The following is a 17,699-nucleotide window of genomic DNA, read 5'->3' on the forward strand; positions in this document are numbered from 1 at the left end:
ATGGATTTAATATGAAAATATAATAAAGATCGATTAAGTAAATTAGCTGAAAAAGTAGATAAGTAAAACTTAGGGACTAAATTACAAAAGTTCAATCGCTATTGAATTTTAATTTAGAAAATGCTTGGGGACCTAGATAGCAATTATCCAAAGAACTAAAATATTTATTAAACCATTATTTTCTTATAGTTAGTGGATAATGATGATGTTCCTGTTTTGTTTAATTAATAGTTAAAATATCATAACTAAACCATAATTAAGTTAATTAAACAAGATTGAATAATGTTAATCATGGTATAAATATCAAACTAAGTGGAAAAAATGAGAATATCATCATCTTCTTCATTTTCTCACCATCCACCATTGTTTAGAAAAGAAGAAAGCTTTTAAACTTCTTTATACATTCGGCCAAGCAAAATTGTAAGGTAACAAAACATTTTCATGTAATTTTTATAGATTTTTTTATCATAGGAGCACGATTTAGTTGGCCCATATATCAATTTATTCCATTGTTAAGTTTTTAACAAGTTGTCATTATAGAGAAATTGATGAATTAGGCTTGAATTTGATAAATATTAAGCTTAGATCATGATAAGGATTGAATTGTAAAATTAATTAAGCTTGTTATATAACTTTGTAATATTAGGGAATAAATTGAATAAATGGAAAACATGTCACTAAATTATGCTATGAATAGAGAGTATAGGGTCCCTAACAAAATAATGTAGAATTAGATTTATATAAAAAAATACGAACATCCCAAGTATAGTGACTAAATTGAATAAAATGAAAATTATATTTGACTTTATATTTGAATGTGAGTTGAATGAAATCTAATATTGTTTTATCTATTGAATTATCAAATGTACCTAAAGACCATCGCGAGAGAAAGAAAAGACGAGAGTCCTATATGAGTAAACACAATTTCGGTTTGTACTTTATGATTCGAGATCATTGAATATATACGTATCTATATATGTTAATTGCATGATTTACTATCAAGGTAAACTTATATTGTCATATGAATGGATTCATATTGAATGATGTTGAATATTGAGAATTAGGACTGAATTGAATATAATATAAAATAGCGTGACGTAATCGATATATGATATGTGATATGCATATGGTAGGAACAATGTTATGTGATATAAAACATATATGAAGCGAAGATGAATTTGAAATGAGATTATGAATTCGAATATGAATTGATATGTGAATTGCTTGTAAAATGAAATTGGATTGTTTATTCCCTATTAATTGTTCGAGCAGAATAGGATTAGATTTGTGTCCGAGTTTATACTTCGGTTTTACTGATGAGCCGCGAAACGCATTATTATTTCGGACATGTGATGAGGTGCGAAGCACATTTTACTTCTGTTATATCGATAAGGATGGAGCACAATATTTACTTCAGACTTCTAATGAGGCACTGGGTGTCGTGTTGGTATGTTGGTTGGATAATCTGTGTATCTGTCCCGAGTCCAAGCCCAGTTAATAAGGAACATAATGGATAAATTGGAAATTTGATGTTTGAATTGAATTGATGATATGAATTGATATTATAGAAGCTTATATGTGAAATGCAAATAATGATAACATGTGAAAGACCATGTGAGTTGGTTTATACGAGCTCGGAAGGTCGATATGGAAACATAGCAAATCAATAGATTCAATAAGGGAATGGGAAAATGATACATATAAATGGTTTGAATTGAAATGAAATAGAATGTATTAAAGTCAAATAGAAAATAATGTATTATATATATATTGACGGTTAATGGTGATAATATATAGGATTGGTTAAGTGTAATTATACATAATCTCGGTATATGATAAATGAATATTATTGGTTTTGGTTGAAACTATATGTTTCATGGAAAGTGTTATAAATTATGGTAGATATCTTTAATTGGCTTAAACCATGAAAGTATCAGTAAGCTTTATCGTTCAATGTATGGTTTGTTTATTCCATGTGCAGGTTTAGATGGATCTCGAAATCTCGAAAAGCAACTCAGCATCCAATTCGTAGCCCTCAACTTAGCAATGTTTTATAGTTTCTTTTACATTTTGATATAAGGCATATACCTAGGTTTTGAGTCGGTTTTGTATATTATATGATCATGTTGATATTTAGGTTAGTGATGGTTTAACTTTATGACCAAATGGTATTGCATATGTTATGTTTTGAGATTGTTGAAGTTGAAATGAACTTGATATGCATATGTGATATTAGGTTGGATGTAATGAATTGGTACCAAATGATTGAAAATGTGGAAATTATCATTGGCAGTAGGAAAGTAGAAATGATATATTGTGTAATGTATATGTATATTCGATGTTAAAGGTTAGAAATGAACATATAAAAATGGTATCTGTGAATTGAGGAATTGGTTTATGTGTTTAGGTCATACAACTTGATACCATTTAGACCTTTTTGGAAACAAACGATAATGTCGCGATGTCAACCCGATAGTTTCCAAATTTTACATTTTGGTCCTTATTCAACCTTGATTCATCTTAAGAGCTTTTGTAGCTTGTACAAAGACTCGAGAATGTTTGTATATCATGTTGTAATTATGTGTAATACCTTGAAAATTTTTACAGTTATCGAAAAAGTGTATTTTCGGGTCTCCGTTTTTGAAAAATAGATTCGTAAATATTTATTAAAAATATTTACGAAGTTAAGAGAGTGATTAATGAAAGTTTAATGAAGCAATTTAGCTTAAATAAAGGATAATTAGATAAAAGGATTAAATTGAAAGAAGTGTGAAAGTTTAATTATAGGATAAAGAAATTGAAAGGACTAAATAAATAAATAAGCCAAAGGAGTGCCAAGTGTATGGCAAAAATAAAATACATGTGTAATAAGTATCATACATACATTTGTAATACTTGAATGTATTTACTTATTATTTAAGTAAATAATTAATGTATTTATTATTACTAAGTTGATATTATATGATAAATAGATTAAATAAAGACAAGTGTATGGTAATGATTTGGTACAAATGTATTAATAAAAAAATACATACATTTGTAATATATGTATTTGATATTAAATGGATATTTATTATTTAGTGAAAGATATTTATTAAATAAATAATTATATTATAATATATTTATATGATAAATAAATGTAAAATGACAAGTGTATGGTGAGGATGAAATACAAATGTAATAATATATGTGTGCCCAAGTGTAAAATAAATATTTGATATTAAATAGATATTTAATAAAGTCATCATTATTATTGTTATTATATTATATATATATATATAAAGTAAAACAAAAAAGGAAAATTGGGGTTTTTGAAGCCTTAAGCTTTACTAGGTAAGTCAATTTGATCCCTTTTCTTGAAATTTTGATGTTTATGGAATTCTAGAGAAGAGTACTACATGAATTATATCAAAAGTTAGGAAGTTAATGAATTTTTATGTGTTGATTAAGTTGAACAAAAAGATGAATTAAGGGCTAAATTGATAGAAATTCAAGTTAGAAATGAAATAAGGATTGAATTGTAAAGTGATTCATAAGTTTTATGCTTTAAGGACTGAATTGAAAGAATTTCAAAATTATGGTTTTATGATGAAAAACAGATAATTATGTCTAAGTTTAGTTAAAAATTGAGTAGAAATAAAGTATGAATTAAGACAGAAAAGTAAGTGAATTTAGTTAGGATTAAATTGAAATTAAAAGTAGAAAATCAACATTTTGCACTAAGACTATTTTGGACAGCAGCAGTAGTCTAAGTTTGAAAAATCACCAAAAATTATAGAAATTGAATTAGAGGATGAATAAAATATTTAATTAAAGATTATTGAGCCCAGTTTCTTATAGAAGAAACGATGTAAGAAATTGAATTGTAAATTATGAGATATAATGAATTTTGTGAGACAAGGTCAGAATGAATTTGGGTTCCCCTGTTTTGATTTTGGAAAATCACCAAACATTGGAGAAAAATAATTAGAGACTTAAATTTACATGTTTAGAGTCCCTAATGAGTCTATTTTCAGGAGAAATCAACGGGAATATTATCCGAGTTCTGTACTGTGAGATAATTAATTTTTAGTGAAGAAGGGTCGGAACTGTCAGACAGCAGAATAGGGGTGAATTTAAAGAATAAACTGTACTTATTAGCTAAACCAAAAATTCTGAAAATTTTATGGTAAAATATATATAAGTCTAGTTTCAGGAAAAATTAGCAGATCTTAATTTAGAGTTCTATAGCTCTAGATATAAATAATTTAGTGACTATGACGCAGATAGATAGCTTGAATATTCATAAAAGTAAATAATAAAAATTATGGATAATGTTACTTACAAGTGTGTTATCTACATTAAGGATGTGGAATGGAGAGGAGGAGGAGGAAAAATATGTATGAATATTCATCTAGCATGGCTAATTTGTATATTTTAGGCTCAGGGACTAAATTGAATAAAAGTAAAACTTTATGGGAAATTTTGTAAGAATGTTAGAAATGACCAAATTCCATGAAATGGGTTATTTTATTATTTAAATTACAAAATTTAAATGAAATTATTAATTTAGTTCAAGATCGGGGGAAAACATGTTTTAGGGATTAAATTGAAAAGTGTTGAATATGGAAAATTCTGATATTTTATAGAATTCATGGACTATTATCAATATATATGAGAATAATAGCTGGAAATAAGGATTAAATTGCAAGAATTTTATTTTCCTGACCCTAAGGATGAAATCGTCATTAATTAAAAGTTTAGGGGCAAAATGGTAATTTTGCCTAGAGCATTAATTAAATGCACTAGAATATGAAATGAATGAAAATGATGATCAAATTTATTTATAAAGATCCGGACGACTCAAATATGAGACTTGATCGTGGAAAAGAAAAGATATCGGATTAATGAAATTATAAACACAAACAAGCAATGAGGTAAGTTTGTGTAACTTGAATTATATTCTTAAATGCTTGAGATTGCATGTTATTGACGTGAATATGATTTGAATGTTCATTGTATGAAAATTAATGAAACATTGATATATTTGATAAAAAGGGGAAGAAATCCCGGTTGAATGAAAGGAAATTTCGATGGATATCTGAAAAGGAATTGACGGTAAAAAGGATCTAGCTCGGACGGGTGATCCTATCTTGATATAGCCCTCCCAATGAATATGTGTAAAATGGATTTAGCCCGAACAGGTAATCCGAATTAGAGTCTGAATTTAGCCTAGATTGGTAATTCAGATCCAAGCTCATTAGAGTAATTGTCGTTGCGAGGGATTTAGCCTTGACTTGTAATCCCGACAATACTCTATGAGTTTATATTACAGGGGATTTAGCCTGGACTGGTAATCCCACTGTAAGGATGAGGTTCACGGGAGTGTGCTCTCTGATATGAAATGTGTAAGACCGTGGTTGAAAGATACCATGGCAACCTGATATGAAACATGTAAGACCATGGTTGAAAGATACCATGGCAACCTGATATGAAATGAACAAGACCATGGTTGAAAGATACCATGGCAACATGACAGAAAATGAGTAAGACCATAGTTGAAAGACACTATGGCATCATGTCAAAGATAAATAAGGCCGTGGATGAGAGACGCTATGACATCTATTGAACAATTGATATTCAGGTAATATGTATTAGATGACGAATGATTATATGAAATGGTTGTGTGAAATGTTTACAAGAACTGGTCATATGGAAATATATGTACAAAATAGTTGTATGAAATAATTATGAAGATAGATAAACGAAATAAGTATAAGTACATGGAATATAATTTATGTTAAGATATAAGCTATTACCGGAATAAATATACATAAAATATATGGAAATGATGGAGCATGAAATATTGATATAATGAAATGAATGATATATGCTTATGAAGAAACGGTAAGAGCATGATATGTTTCATGACATGTACATATTTGATTATCTTTGATATGCTGATACAAGGAAATTATGTAAGTTGAGACTATTATTAAACTCAAGTGCGATATGTCGAGAAAATAGATATATCAATGTTGAATTTATATGAGATATGTGCAAGTATACTAACAATGTTGCTGTTTGATACTTATACAAGTGTCAAACTGTTGATTGAATGGTAATATATTTATTTATATGATGCATTGAATCGGTAAGTATTTAATTTTTTTTAAGTGATCTGCAAATGGTAGTAATGCTCCGAAACCCTGTTCTGGCAGCGGATACGGGTTAGGGGTGTTACATTATGTACTAAACATAATAATATGTCTTTACTGTTAAAATGAACTGTATTTGATTGTAGTTGCCCAAACAACGAATGTGGCATCCCATAGCTTGGACCTAGTAATCGAGTCAAGTATGGGGTGTTACAAATATTCTTAATATGATCCTAATTCTAGAAAATTCAAAGAACTATATAAAACTACATAAATATTTTTAAAATAATAATAATAAATTTAAATTTTGTATTATTAATATTAAATAATATAAAAAAAATTCTCTCCCAACCTATCCTTTTCTCTCCCTCCTCCCCCCCACCTTCGTCTTTACCCTCACTCTATCCCTCTCCCTTTCCCCCCTACCAAAATTATTATCACAATCCTTTATTCTTCGAAGCTTGGTTGCAGAGATTAATAGCGAACCACGTTATACCGTCAACAATGTATCTTATGTTACACCGGAAACTCCATTAAAGTTGGTTGATGCCTTCGCCAATGGAGGGAATGATGTTTACGTGCTGGACGAATTCCCCTCAAATTCTTCAAAAGTTGGAGTAGTGAATGGAGTATTCATAGCATCATGGATCCATCCATGATGGGTGGATAGAGCTAGTGTTGAAGAGTGATTTAGATGTCATCCATACTTGGCATTTGGATGGTTTCTCATTTTTCGTAATTGGGTAAGTGAAGACTTTAGTTAGAATTCATATTGTAAAGTAGGAGAATATTATGATTTTTAAAAATTCAAATTTATATTGAAGATAATCAAATCGACCTGAATCAAATTCACTAGATTATTTTAATTCATCGGTTTTCAATAAAAAATTTAAAAATAATATATGTTTGAATTAAAGATAAAATATTTATGTATTTTAATTTGTTTCTTTGAATTTTTTAAAGTTGGGATCAAATTAAGAATATTTGTAAATTTTGGAAGTTAATTTTTCAAAATTATGACTAAATCAATATAATATGTAAAAGTTAAGGGTCAAATTTGTTATTATAGCAATTTTTAACTACCATGTCAGCTCATTGTTTGTGATTTTAACAGGAGTGACCAAAATGACCGAATTATATAACATGGGTGTTTAAATTGAAATTTTTTTGGCTGCTTAAAATGAATTTTTTTTTATAATTAAATGGCTATTTATGTAGTTTGTTTTTTTATTACAACAACTAATGTGACATTATTTTAACCAATTAAAAAATATTGTTAACTTAAATATAAGAGTGAACAAAGTATATAATCATCCATCAATGCAATTATTTTATTTCGCTCCCATATCAAACTTTACTCTTAATAATAGTGATAATTAATAAGAAATGGCGTTAACAAATAATTAATGTCTTTATGCCCCTGCCTAGTTGCTTTACAAATAACACCCAAAGCATTTCCCTTGATTATAACCATGAAGATGCGGAATACATCACACCGGTGTGGTCATGGTTGCCTAGCTTGAAGGTTCGCTCAAAGTTTGAGAGGGTTTAGGCAAAACTTTAGATTCAAAAAATAAATTTGGATAAAAAACTAGGCTCTTTTTTAAATAGCTCGGGTCTTGGGTAAGCTTTTTTGGATCGAACCCAGCCCAACCTGAAATTGAAAAAAAATTTGTTGCTTTTTGCTGTTGCTTTCACTATTTTTGTTGTTGATTTGTCACTATTTTGATATCGTTTTGCTATTGTATTGCTACTATTTTGTTGCTATTGTTTAGATTTTTATAATTCTTGTTTTATTGTTAATTTTGCTACTATTTTAGATGCATTTGCTTGACAAGTTGCACCTAGTGTTATTTAAGTATAAATATTTTTTTAAATCTATTTTCAATTTGATGGGAAACATTTATTTTAATATTTTTACTTTATTTGATGTATTATATTTTTTAAATTTATTTTTGTATAAAAAAATAATATAAAAAATTTAATACGAGCGAGTTAGGCCAAACTTGAGTTTTAGCATTTTTATTCAGACTGAATTTGAACAAGATTTTAGACCTATTTTTTAAGTCGGGTTAAACCCAAACCTAGATAACGAACCTAAAATTCTATTGAGACCCAGCCCGAATCTAACCCCACCAAGATCACCTCTAATCACACCTCTCAAAAGTGGACCAATTTCATATAACATCTTACATGAAAATCGAAGATTTATTTCAGATACCATTTGTAGCATGTCAGATACTTTATGTCATGTATGTATGATTTTTCATTACATTGTTGGATTAGAAATTGTCTAAAAATGCAATTTAAAATCCTAGTAACCATCATATTTTTTTTTGTGTTTGACATTTCTTATATAATTTTAATTAAAGGTTGCGAAACAAACTTGCGAAGCTCTTTAAGTGAACTCATGTGAATGGTACTATTTGTGCTGTCATTTTCATGGAGAAAAAAAGTTCATGATTGTAATTGTGATTATTGTATAAATCTAATACACTCCAAGATTATTATATGCAGTGCAGATTTAGAAATAAGACTTAAGGGGTAAATTTATATTAGTATTGTCAAGGTAAAGTTAGGAATTTTTTTAGGGGGAGGGATAGGATAAAATTGTATATTTTTATGATAGCAAATATGTAATTTCATCATTTTAATAGCTTATATCTTTATAATTTTTAGATGATTAAATCAAAATTTTATAATTTTGGAGGGTAGAGTGCAGTTTTACCATTACTAATTTAAAATTTTATAAATTATAAATGGCCTAAATAGAAAATTTTCCATTTTAAGGGGGTCGGGGCTCTAGCTAACCCCATTGGATCTACCCCTGGTTATACCCTTTCGCCTCTTAGACACGTGTTAGAGAATTAGACAATATTAATCTCCTATTAACCTCACTTGAAAAGGTACCTTGCTCGACCACCCGCTCGAAACAATGACACATTGGTCCCCTCACGTTCTTAATCGCCCACTATACTAAGAAGGCTTTCAACCCTCTGTTTTCCTAAGAATAGCCAAGAACCTCCTTTTCAGGTGTGAACATTCCTTATGTTTGAACACGTCTTTGAATTCATATGAGACCCATTTGAGTATAACAACCTTCTACTGATCGAATGCATAACAGAATGGGCCCTACAATGCACGCCTTTCACGTATCAAATGAGGATAGCTTCCTTTATGATGATTTGCTATGTCACACAAATGGACAAGAAGATCTCTTTTATAAATACCCTTATTAACAAAGAAGAATGGATCGTCTTGCAACACCTAAAGTTACTTTAGGCAATTGCTTCCTCATATAGATAGCTCGTCCTCTTGTCCTTATCCCATCTCTCCACCTCGTTAGGTGAATCGGCCTTTATACCCCCACCGCAACCTCCTCTCTGCCTTTCTCCTTTGTTTGACATCGTATTAATAATTGGTGTGGTGAATGTAAACTCAACAATGTCTCAGATTCAAAATGATGCTACCAACAACCCCCTAAAACAATCAACAATACCAATTCTGCCAACTCATCTACTCTGGTGACCAAAAACACCACTACCAACATTGAACTCTCTTAAAACCAAACCCTGAATCATAGCACTCAAACACCAACTTGCACAACTATTACTCCTATTGAGGCTTTTTCTAAGTTCATGGTTGCGCTCAATATTTCCCTTTCTACTTCTTTGGCCAAATCTGTTGTCATTCCCCACCAGCTGTCCCAGGTACCCAACCTCCTCCAGCCATTCCACAAGATCCTAGAGATAACCTTCTCAGGCAATTTTTTTCTTTTTTGGTTTCTCCATCTAAGCCAACTATCGTTGTTGTGCTATCAGACCAAGCCTCTCAACAACAAGAAGCTTCTGGTGTCTCGGACTTAGATTTTTCCCACGCAATCCATACAGCCTTAGGCAATTTCTTCGCTCAAAAAACGCCTAAGTCAACCTAACTCCCAATAATTAAGAATTCAATAGAAATTTTCTAAGGTACCAACGAATAACAAATGTGAATGAATAAGAAATATAAGAACAAAACCACAAAAAAACTAAGAACACAAGAGAAAGTTTGAGAGAATGCTCTCATGAATTCTATTTCTCTTAAGAATTCAAGATATAATGGATGATTTACAAGTAAGGGGGAAGTTCTCTATTTATAGTTGAGCTCACCCAAAACCAACGGTCAAGATTAAGTTACATTAACGACTAAGATTAAAAGCTATCTACAAATCAAACCTCTAAGATTACAAGTTATCTCTAAGATTGCATATCTTTGAATTAGTCATACTTTGTAGATGAGCCTTCAATCTTTCCAAGCAACAAGCCAGTTTTTTTGGGGCACCTAGGCTTCTCTATTAGTTCTTGGAATTGGGCTAGTTCTTATGGGTTAAATGGTCCCCATCTCAATGATAAACTTCCATGGGATACATTGTGCGTGATGGTCACGGGCTTTTCATATTGGCCCGTGACACTGGCCCAGCACTAAGGGCTAATTTAGCAATGCTTTTAAAAAGTGTCGTGAAAAAGTACTTTTGAAAAGTTTGGTTTAAAATTTGAGTGTTTAGCATTACTGTCAAAAAGTGCTTTTGAAAAATAAAATGTCCATTTTAGACATGTTATTATCAAGTAACAAATATGCATTTAAATAATATTTAAATTAGTTAATATTATTATATTTAGTAAGAATATAAAAAATTATTATAACTTGTTGTTAATATTTAATATATGAAATATAAATTTTAAATATTTTTAAACAATAAATATTAATTATTTATAAAATTTAATTAGAATATATAAAATATATTTTAAATATTTAAATATAACAATTAAATATTTGTAATTAGTATTTTAATAAATATTTTTTTATTTTTAATTAATGGTTTTAACACATTTGTAATTAAGCACCAAGAAAAAAAAGTGAAAGTACTATGTTATTAGAAGGGTGAAAAAGTAATAAAGTACCAAAAGTGCTTTTGGGGGAGGAAAGACTAAAAATTTTAGCTTATTCTTTTTAGAAGTGCTTTTCAGAAGCCCTTCTAAAAAGCCAAAAATTTCATCCAAAGATAGCTTATGTAGCACAGCTTTTCTTTCAAAAGTGCTTTTGGAGTCAGAAGTGCTTTTTTTTAAGCACTACTAAACAGGCCCTAAGTCACCAAGATGTAAAAGAAAATGCATCTCATGGAAGAGCAACTCCTAGCTCAGCAGCACCAGTTCTAGGAATAACAGGAGCACCAACATCTATTGGACCTGCAAAATACTCATAATGCACAGCTGATTGAAGAATTGCGTATAACTAAAGATGCCGACTTACCCCTTTCACTACATCTAGAAGGCTCAGCTCAATCCACTGTTCATAGAAATTGAAAGGAGCATAATGACGAAGTTATGCACGAGCCTTACCTTGTTACTGTCTAGATCAAGGGGTTTAAAGCAAAGTTGCTTTCATTGAGGAGCAAATTGCAACCTTAGGCTAGAGTTGCTGCAAGAGACCAAGGATTCTAAATCCAATAAAGTTTCTTGGAGCTATGCCTATGAACCCTTAGCCTCATTTGTCTTAACTCACAATCTTTCTACCTCTTTTAAGTTCCCTAAGTCGTCCTACAAAGGTGTGAGTGAACCAGAAGACCACCTTGCCCACTACAACAACCATATGAACATCTTTGGAGCCTTCGATGCAATAAAATGCAGAGCTTTTTCCATGATCCTCTTTAACACCGCTCAACAGTGGTACCTGTCACTCCTTCAAGGATCCATAAGTAACTTTGATCAACCAATCGTGTTATTAATGAGCAGACTTTTTCCCACTTATTTCAATTTAATCCTTTTATACTTTTAAATTCTCACTTTTTCCCCAATACTTTTCGCATTCTTGCGATTTAGTTAATAATTTGGATTTATTTCTCTTAATACACAAGTCTTTTTAAATTTTATCCGGTATCCCTCCACCTTCTCTACTATCACTGGTAATTCATATTTTATTCATTTTGAAAATTTTAACACATATGATTTTTGAAGTTATGTTGTGTATGACCAAAAAGGTTTTTAGGATGTTACACAGACATAAAACGAATTAATATATTTGAGTATGAAATGAGAAAATGAAATTGTTCATATGATATGCTTTAATTCATATGTAGCTGAGATAGCATTATAGTTAACTTCAAATGTTGATATGTAACATGAAACTAAGCATGAAAGCATGAGACAAGAAATGTAAATATGGTTTAAGCTATTGTTGAGTTTCATATTAAATGTACATGTTTATTTTGGTTATAATTGATTACTTGTTTGAATCATGATAGCATCACTGAGCTTTATTGCTTAGTGTACGGTTTGCTTATTTATGTGCACAGGTAATGTTAGATCTCGAGGACCTGAGAAGTACAACAACGTTTAGAACTCAATTCTCGACTCAACAAAATTTGTATCGCTTTTAATATGTCTTGTAGCAAAATGGTATGTACCTAACAACATAATTAGTCTTTGAACTTATTTTGATGTTTTGGGTACTTACCATGTTAAGGGCTTGTATATTGAATGTGATCATACATGTATGGTGATGTGAATATATGTTATAATTAGGGATATGATGATCTGCATGTTTAATTTGCCATGTTTATACATGTTTGAGAAGTTGTTTGCATGCCAATTAAATGGATTTGATGCATGAATTTAGTAATAATGAGTACATGTTTGTGAATACGTGATTTTTAAGTGTTTGATATGCTTGAAATGGTGTTTTAAACTAGCTTACAGTGTTCTATAGTATGTTGAAATGAATTGGTGTTGTTTTGGATCAAACTAAGTGAATTTTGGGGTCATTTTAGGGTCTTAGCAAACTTCTACCGATACAAGTGGTCAAATGTATCAATACAAGTAAATTAGTAGCAAAAAAATGAATAGTAACACCCAAAAGTATCATTGCAGGTACCCTATGTACCAATACAACTGGTCCAAATTGGGGTCCCTCCCTTATTTTGACCTCGAAAGACCTAAACTCAATCTCGATCATTTCCGAACACCTAGAATTCGATTAAAAATCTTTTAAAGGTGTTTAATTTGACTTGAACTTAATTTAATCTATATGAATGTTTTGTAAATTATGATAAAAGTACACACTATGTTGACATTGAATGGTTTTATTTGTTTTAATTAATATCTAGGAACTTGTTTTCATGAAATTATAAAACATTTGAATGTTTTAACTTGTCTATATTTGAAATAATTATTTTGTATGATATGGAAAATGCCCGATGTTTGAGTTGAATTTAAAAGAAAGGTTAATCTTAGTTGCTTCGACAACGAATGTAGTGTTTTTCATTCAGACCCTACAACCAGGTTAGGTTTGGGGTGCTACAAATCTCAAAACTATACATAATTTTTTGTCTAATATGCAATGTTACACATGAACCTTGATTTTATGTAATTTTATACATGGAATTTGATTTAATCCAAAAAAATTATTAACAGAATTATCGGTGTATCATCATTTTAATTTTACATATTACATACACAAATAATTATATTTATCTGAAATAAAAATAAATTGATGTATATATTTCTTTAAACATATACAATTGAATTGAAATTAAAATTTCAAACATACATTTTGAACCAAAACCACAATTTTTTATATATAATGACACCAAAACAAAATTTATATATCAAATTATACATTAAATCAAATTTCACGCATAAATTTTCTATTTATCCCAAATAATTATTATATTTTTAATCTCCAATTAGAGCGAACCCAACATTGAGTAACTGGATCGATAGTGACCGAGCAAAACTGGATGAGGCCCGGTTGTCCATGCGTGGCCCCCTAAGCCCAATCGTCTGGTGTTTTGGTAATTTCAGGCTACCAGATTGAAACTGCCGAAAGAGTCTTCTCATCACTTCTATGCACAATTAAATTGGAAATTTTACAGTATACAATCCATTTTGATCGAGCGGACAAGAGAGGGGACAAGAGAGGTAGAGAAATAGTGTGATGGCATCCGGGTGGGGAATCAACGGTAACAAAGGCAGGTGCTACGATTTCTGGGTCGACTTCAGCGAGTGCATGTCCCGTTGCAGAGAACCCAAGGACTGTGGTCTTCTCCGTGAAGATTATCTCGAGTGCCTCCACCATTCTAAAGAGGTAATTATTACCCATTCTTTAAGTTTTAATTTTATTTCCTTTAGATTAGATTCCAGATTTATGGATTTTATTTTATTTTTCCCATTTAAATGTTCCCCAAACCCTAATTCTTTTTGTATTCTCACCAATGAAGTGTCTAATTAGTTTTCTTAGGTCGTTTCTTGATCCATTTAGCTATAATTACTCTGGAGTTGACGCGTTTTTACGAGATAGATTAACTCTCTTTTTTTGTTTATTGAATTTCGTGCTTTGTTCTTAAGCTTCACTGAATTTCACGACTTGACGGTCGTCCTCAAGCTCGTAAGTGGTTGGAATTGGTTCAGTCAAGCTAAAAAGTCAAGAATTTTAGCTTTTCGCTTTTGCAAAAGTGCTTTTTGACTGAAATTACTTTCTTAGCCTCATTAAAGTACTGTTACGAAGCTTTTTTTCCACGGCACTTTTCCACCTCTTTTTCTTTTCATAGGTTAGGAAAGATGGAAAAATGGGAAGAAATGTCAACAATTGCTTGGTAGAATTAAAAAATAAAAGGAAAGAAAATAAAACATTTAAAAAATACATAATTTTGAATTAGCATACACTTCTCCTCATTTTCTCTCTCATTCTCTCTTCTATTTTCTTTCCTCTCACTTTCCTTTCCAATCAAGCACATGCAAAATTCATTTTTTTCCTCACTTTTCCACTTCCTCCTCCCATCCCTCCACTTTTCCATCCAACCAAGCACACCCTTTGTTCTGCTGCTGGGACCAGATCATCCAGTTATAGATAGCTTCATTAGTTTGTGAAGTCTTTTACCTCTAGGTGCTGTTTGGTATCATGCTATCTCTTTGAAGTTAAGGTTGACCTATTCACTGTGTTTGTTAGTAACTTAAGGATCTTATATGACGATAGCTTTATGTCACAAAGATGATAAGATCAATGCTTTATGGTTGATCTGAATCCCATTGAAAGCAGTGGGAAATTTATCATCTCCTAGCCACTGCACTGAGGTTATGGTCTTTGAAATTTAGGAAACATTTACCCACCAGATATGTTTCTGGCTAAAGTTTTATTGTTTATAAGCAAATATTCCATTTTAATTGTTTTATGCAAGAAAACTTATGTGATATTTAAATGTCAACATGTTGATAACCATTTTGAATTGTACTCATCAAGATTTGGTTCGTACTTCATAATTTTCTATATAAATGAATTCTTATTTATTACTGTTTCATTCAATAAAATTTGATTAATACAAAGATGTGGCACATGGTAGAATGATAAATTATGGATTGTTGAATTGCTAACGTATGAATGTTGTTGTAAATTGATAAATGCACGTTTTTCCACTCATACTGCCGCTGGTATCCAAGAAACATAGAGTGTCATTCAAAAGGTATTAAAGCTACAGTGCCAAGCATCTGAATCAATATAGCTGTGACATTGAGGCAGTTTTAGGGAATTTAATGGAACTTTTTATTCGTAAATTTTAGGAGTTTACTGGAATTTTCTGTAACCTACGAAACAGTCACGAGATGAAAACGATTTCAAGTGTGTGATTTATTGTGGAAAACTCTAATACATTCTCCATCAAATGGTATTTTAATGGTTTTTGCTGGAGCAACTAGTCTGAATGCATAATCACGAAGGATAAATGAGCTTGTGGTTATTTAGTTTATCTTACATTTTATCATTCTCTACTCCAAAAACCAAGTTAGATGTTAACTTAGGTCCATGGCAAGGAAAATTTCATATTACTTAGCATTATAATTTGAATGTAGATATTTTGTTTTAATCCCATGATCCATATGGATGTTTTATGTAATTGGTGCTGGGATCCATTTCATATACTGACATTCATTGTGGCCAATCTTGATAACAATGGCAGTTTCAACGAAGGAATCGAATTTATAAGGAGGAGCAACGTAAATTAAGAGCTGCCGCACGAAAAGACAAGGAAGGCGAAAATGGTGTTCATCATCATGCATAGTCATAATTTGTGATCCTTTAATTTGCCAATAATAATAATGCGTGGAGATTGTTGTATTTATGTTGGGATTGGTATTTTAACTCTTTGCTAAATTACCTTTTGGTTTCCCTTTCGTTGGAATGGACATTGTTGTTTTCTGCCTGTGGCTGTGGGAGCAAAGTTAAATTGGAGTGAGCGAAACTTTTTTACTTTGAAAAAATTTCGAATTTTAAATTAATCGAATCGAATTATTTGGTTTTTCGAGTTTAAGTCAAGTTAAATTTTACAATTTAAATAATTCAAATAACTCAAATAACATATTAGTGTAAACATACATTTGGTTTTTGTTAATTTTGAAAATGAGTGAATTGGTTTTTTAACAAAAAAAATTATAAAAAAAATTAAAATAATTTTTAAAATTCAAAGTATTTAAAAATTTTATAATTTTAAAAAGTTATAGAAATTTAAAAATATTATAAAATCTAAACTAAATATAAAAAAATTAAAATAATAATTGTTTGGGATTTAATCAAGTAAATTAATTATAATTATTAGAGTTATTCGGTTTAGGGTTTTTATTTCCTTTCTAAGTTTTATGTTTCCGATAGTGTCCTTATTCAAAAATAAAATAAAATAATGTTTATGTTTATGTTTTCTTTTCTCTCTGTAGCGTTTGTAAATTTTATGTTTTATGTTTTTCTTTTAAATTATATATTTTGAAAAAGAAATATGTTAAATATTTTTTTGAAAAAAAATCCTCAATTTTTTCAAATATATTATTTTTACTAATTTTATATCATGGTAAACAAAAATATTTTATATTAAAAATCATAAAAATATATTAATAAATGATTATTAATGGAATGAGAATAGTTTTTTATATGAAATTTGTTGGTCTTGTGTTTAATTCTTAAATAATGGTTTTCAGTAAAAGTATGAAAATATGAAAATACTCTTACAATAATATTAATTACACCTTAAAATAAGAGTATTTTAGTAATTTCATAGTTAAGTTAATGTCAAGATGACTCGTGACATTAATTCGGTCATCTATTTTACACATAGTACAGATAAAGTATGTGCCAAATTTTGTTTGAGCTTTATCATATAAAGTATTTTCATACCAACAAGTGTTAGGTGTAGTGATAAAATACATTACACTCCTAAAAAAAACAAAGATTCGAATCTTGAAAAATACGTTGTTGGGAAGTAAAATCACAAATCTTGAACATGGACCATAATACGGATATGGAAAAATACTTAAAAAAATTCATTTTATTTTTTAATTAAAACTTTAGCATTAATCTATTAAAATAATATTCATTTCCCAATAAAATGGAAATTAAGATCATATTTTTAATATAAACTTTGAAAATATTTTATTAAGTTATGAAAAGAATATTTGAGTTATTAGACATTTTCTTAGAAATTATTTTATAGACTCTCCTACCATATTATTCATGGTCATTTTTTAATTATTTAATGATATTTCA

At 29.9% G+C, this 17,699-nt stretch overlaps 1 protein-coding gene across 1 annotated transcript; it reads left to right on the forward strand.

Moving 5' to 3' along the window:
* The first annotated feature begins 13,814 nt into the window (after positions 1-13,814).
* On the forward strand, positions 13,815-16,368 carry LOC107931204 (NADH dehydrogenase [ubiquinone] iron-sulfur protein 5-B). Its single transcript, XM_016863008.2, has 2 exons — positions 13,815-14,261; positions 16,126-16,368. Exons 1-2 carry the CDS (start codon positions 14,112-14,114, stop codon positions 16,225-16,227), a joined length of 252 nt encoding a protein of 83 aa, XP_016718497.1. The 5' UTR covers positions 13,815-14,111; the 3' UTR covers positions 16,228-16,368.
* Positions 16,369-17,699: the final 1,331 nt, after the last annotated feature.

Source organism: Gossypium hirsutum, chromosome A12 (genome assembly GCF_007990345.1).
Source record: "Gossypium hirsutum isolate 1008001.06 chromosome A12, Gossypium_hirsutum_v2.1, whole genome shotgun sequence".
Taxonomy (NCBI): Eukaryota; Viridiplantae; Streptophyta; class Magnoliopsida; order Malvales; family Malvaceae; genus Gossypium; species Gossypium hirsutum.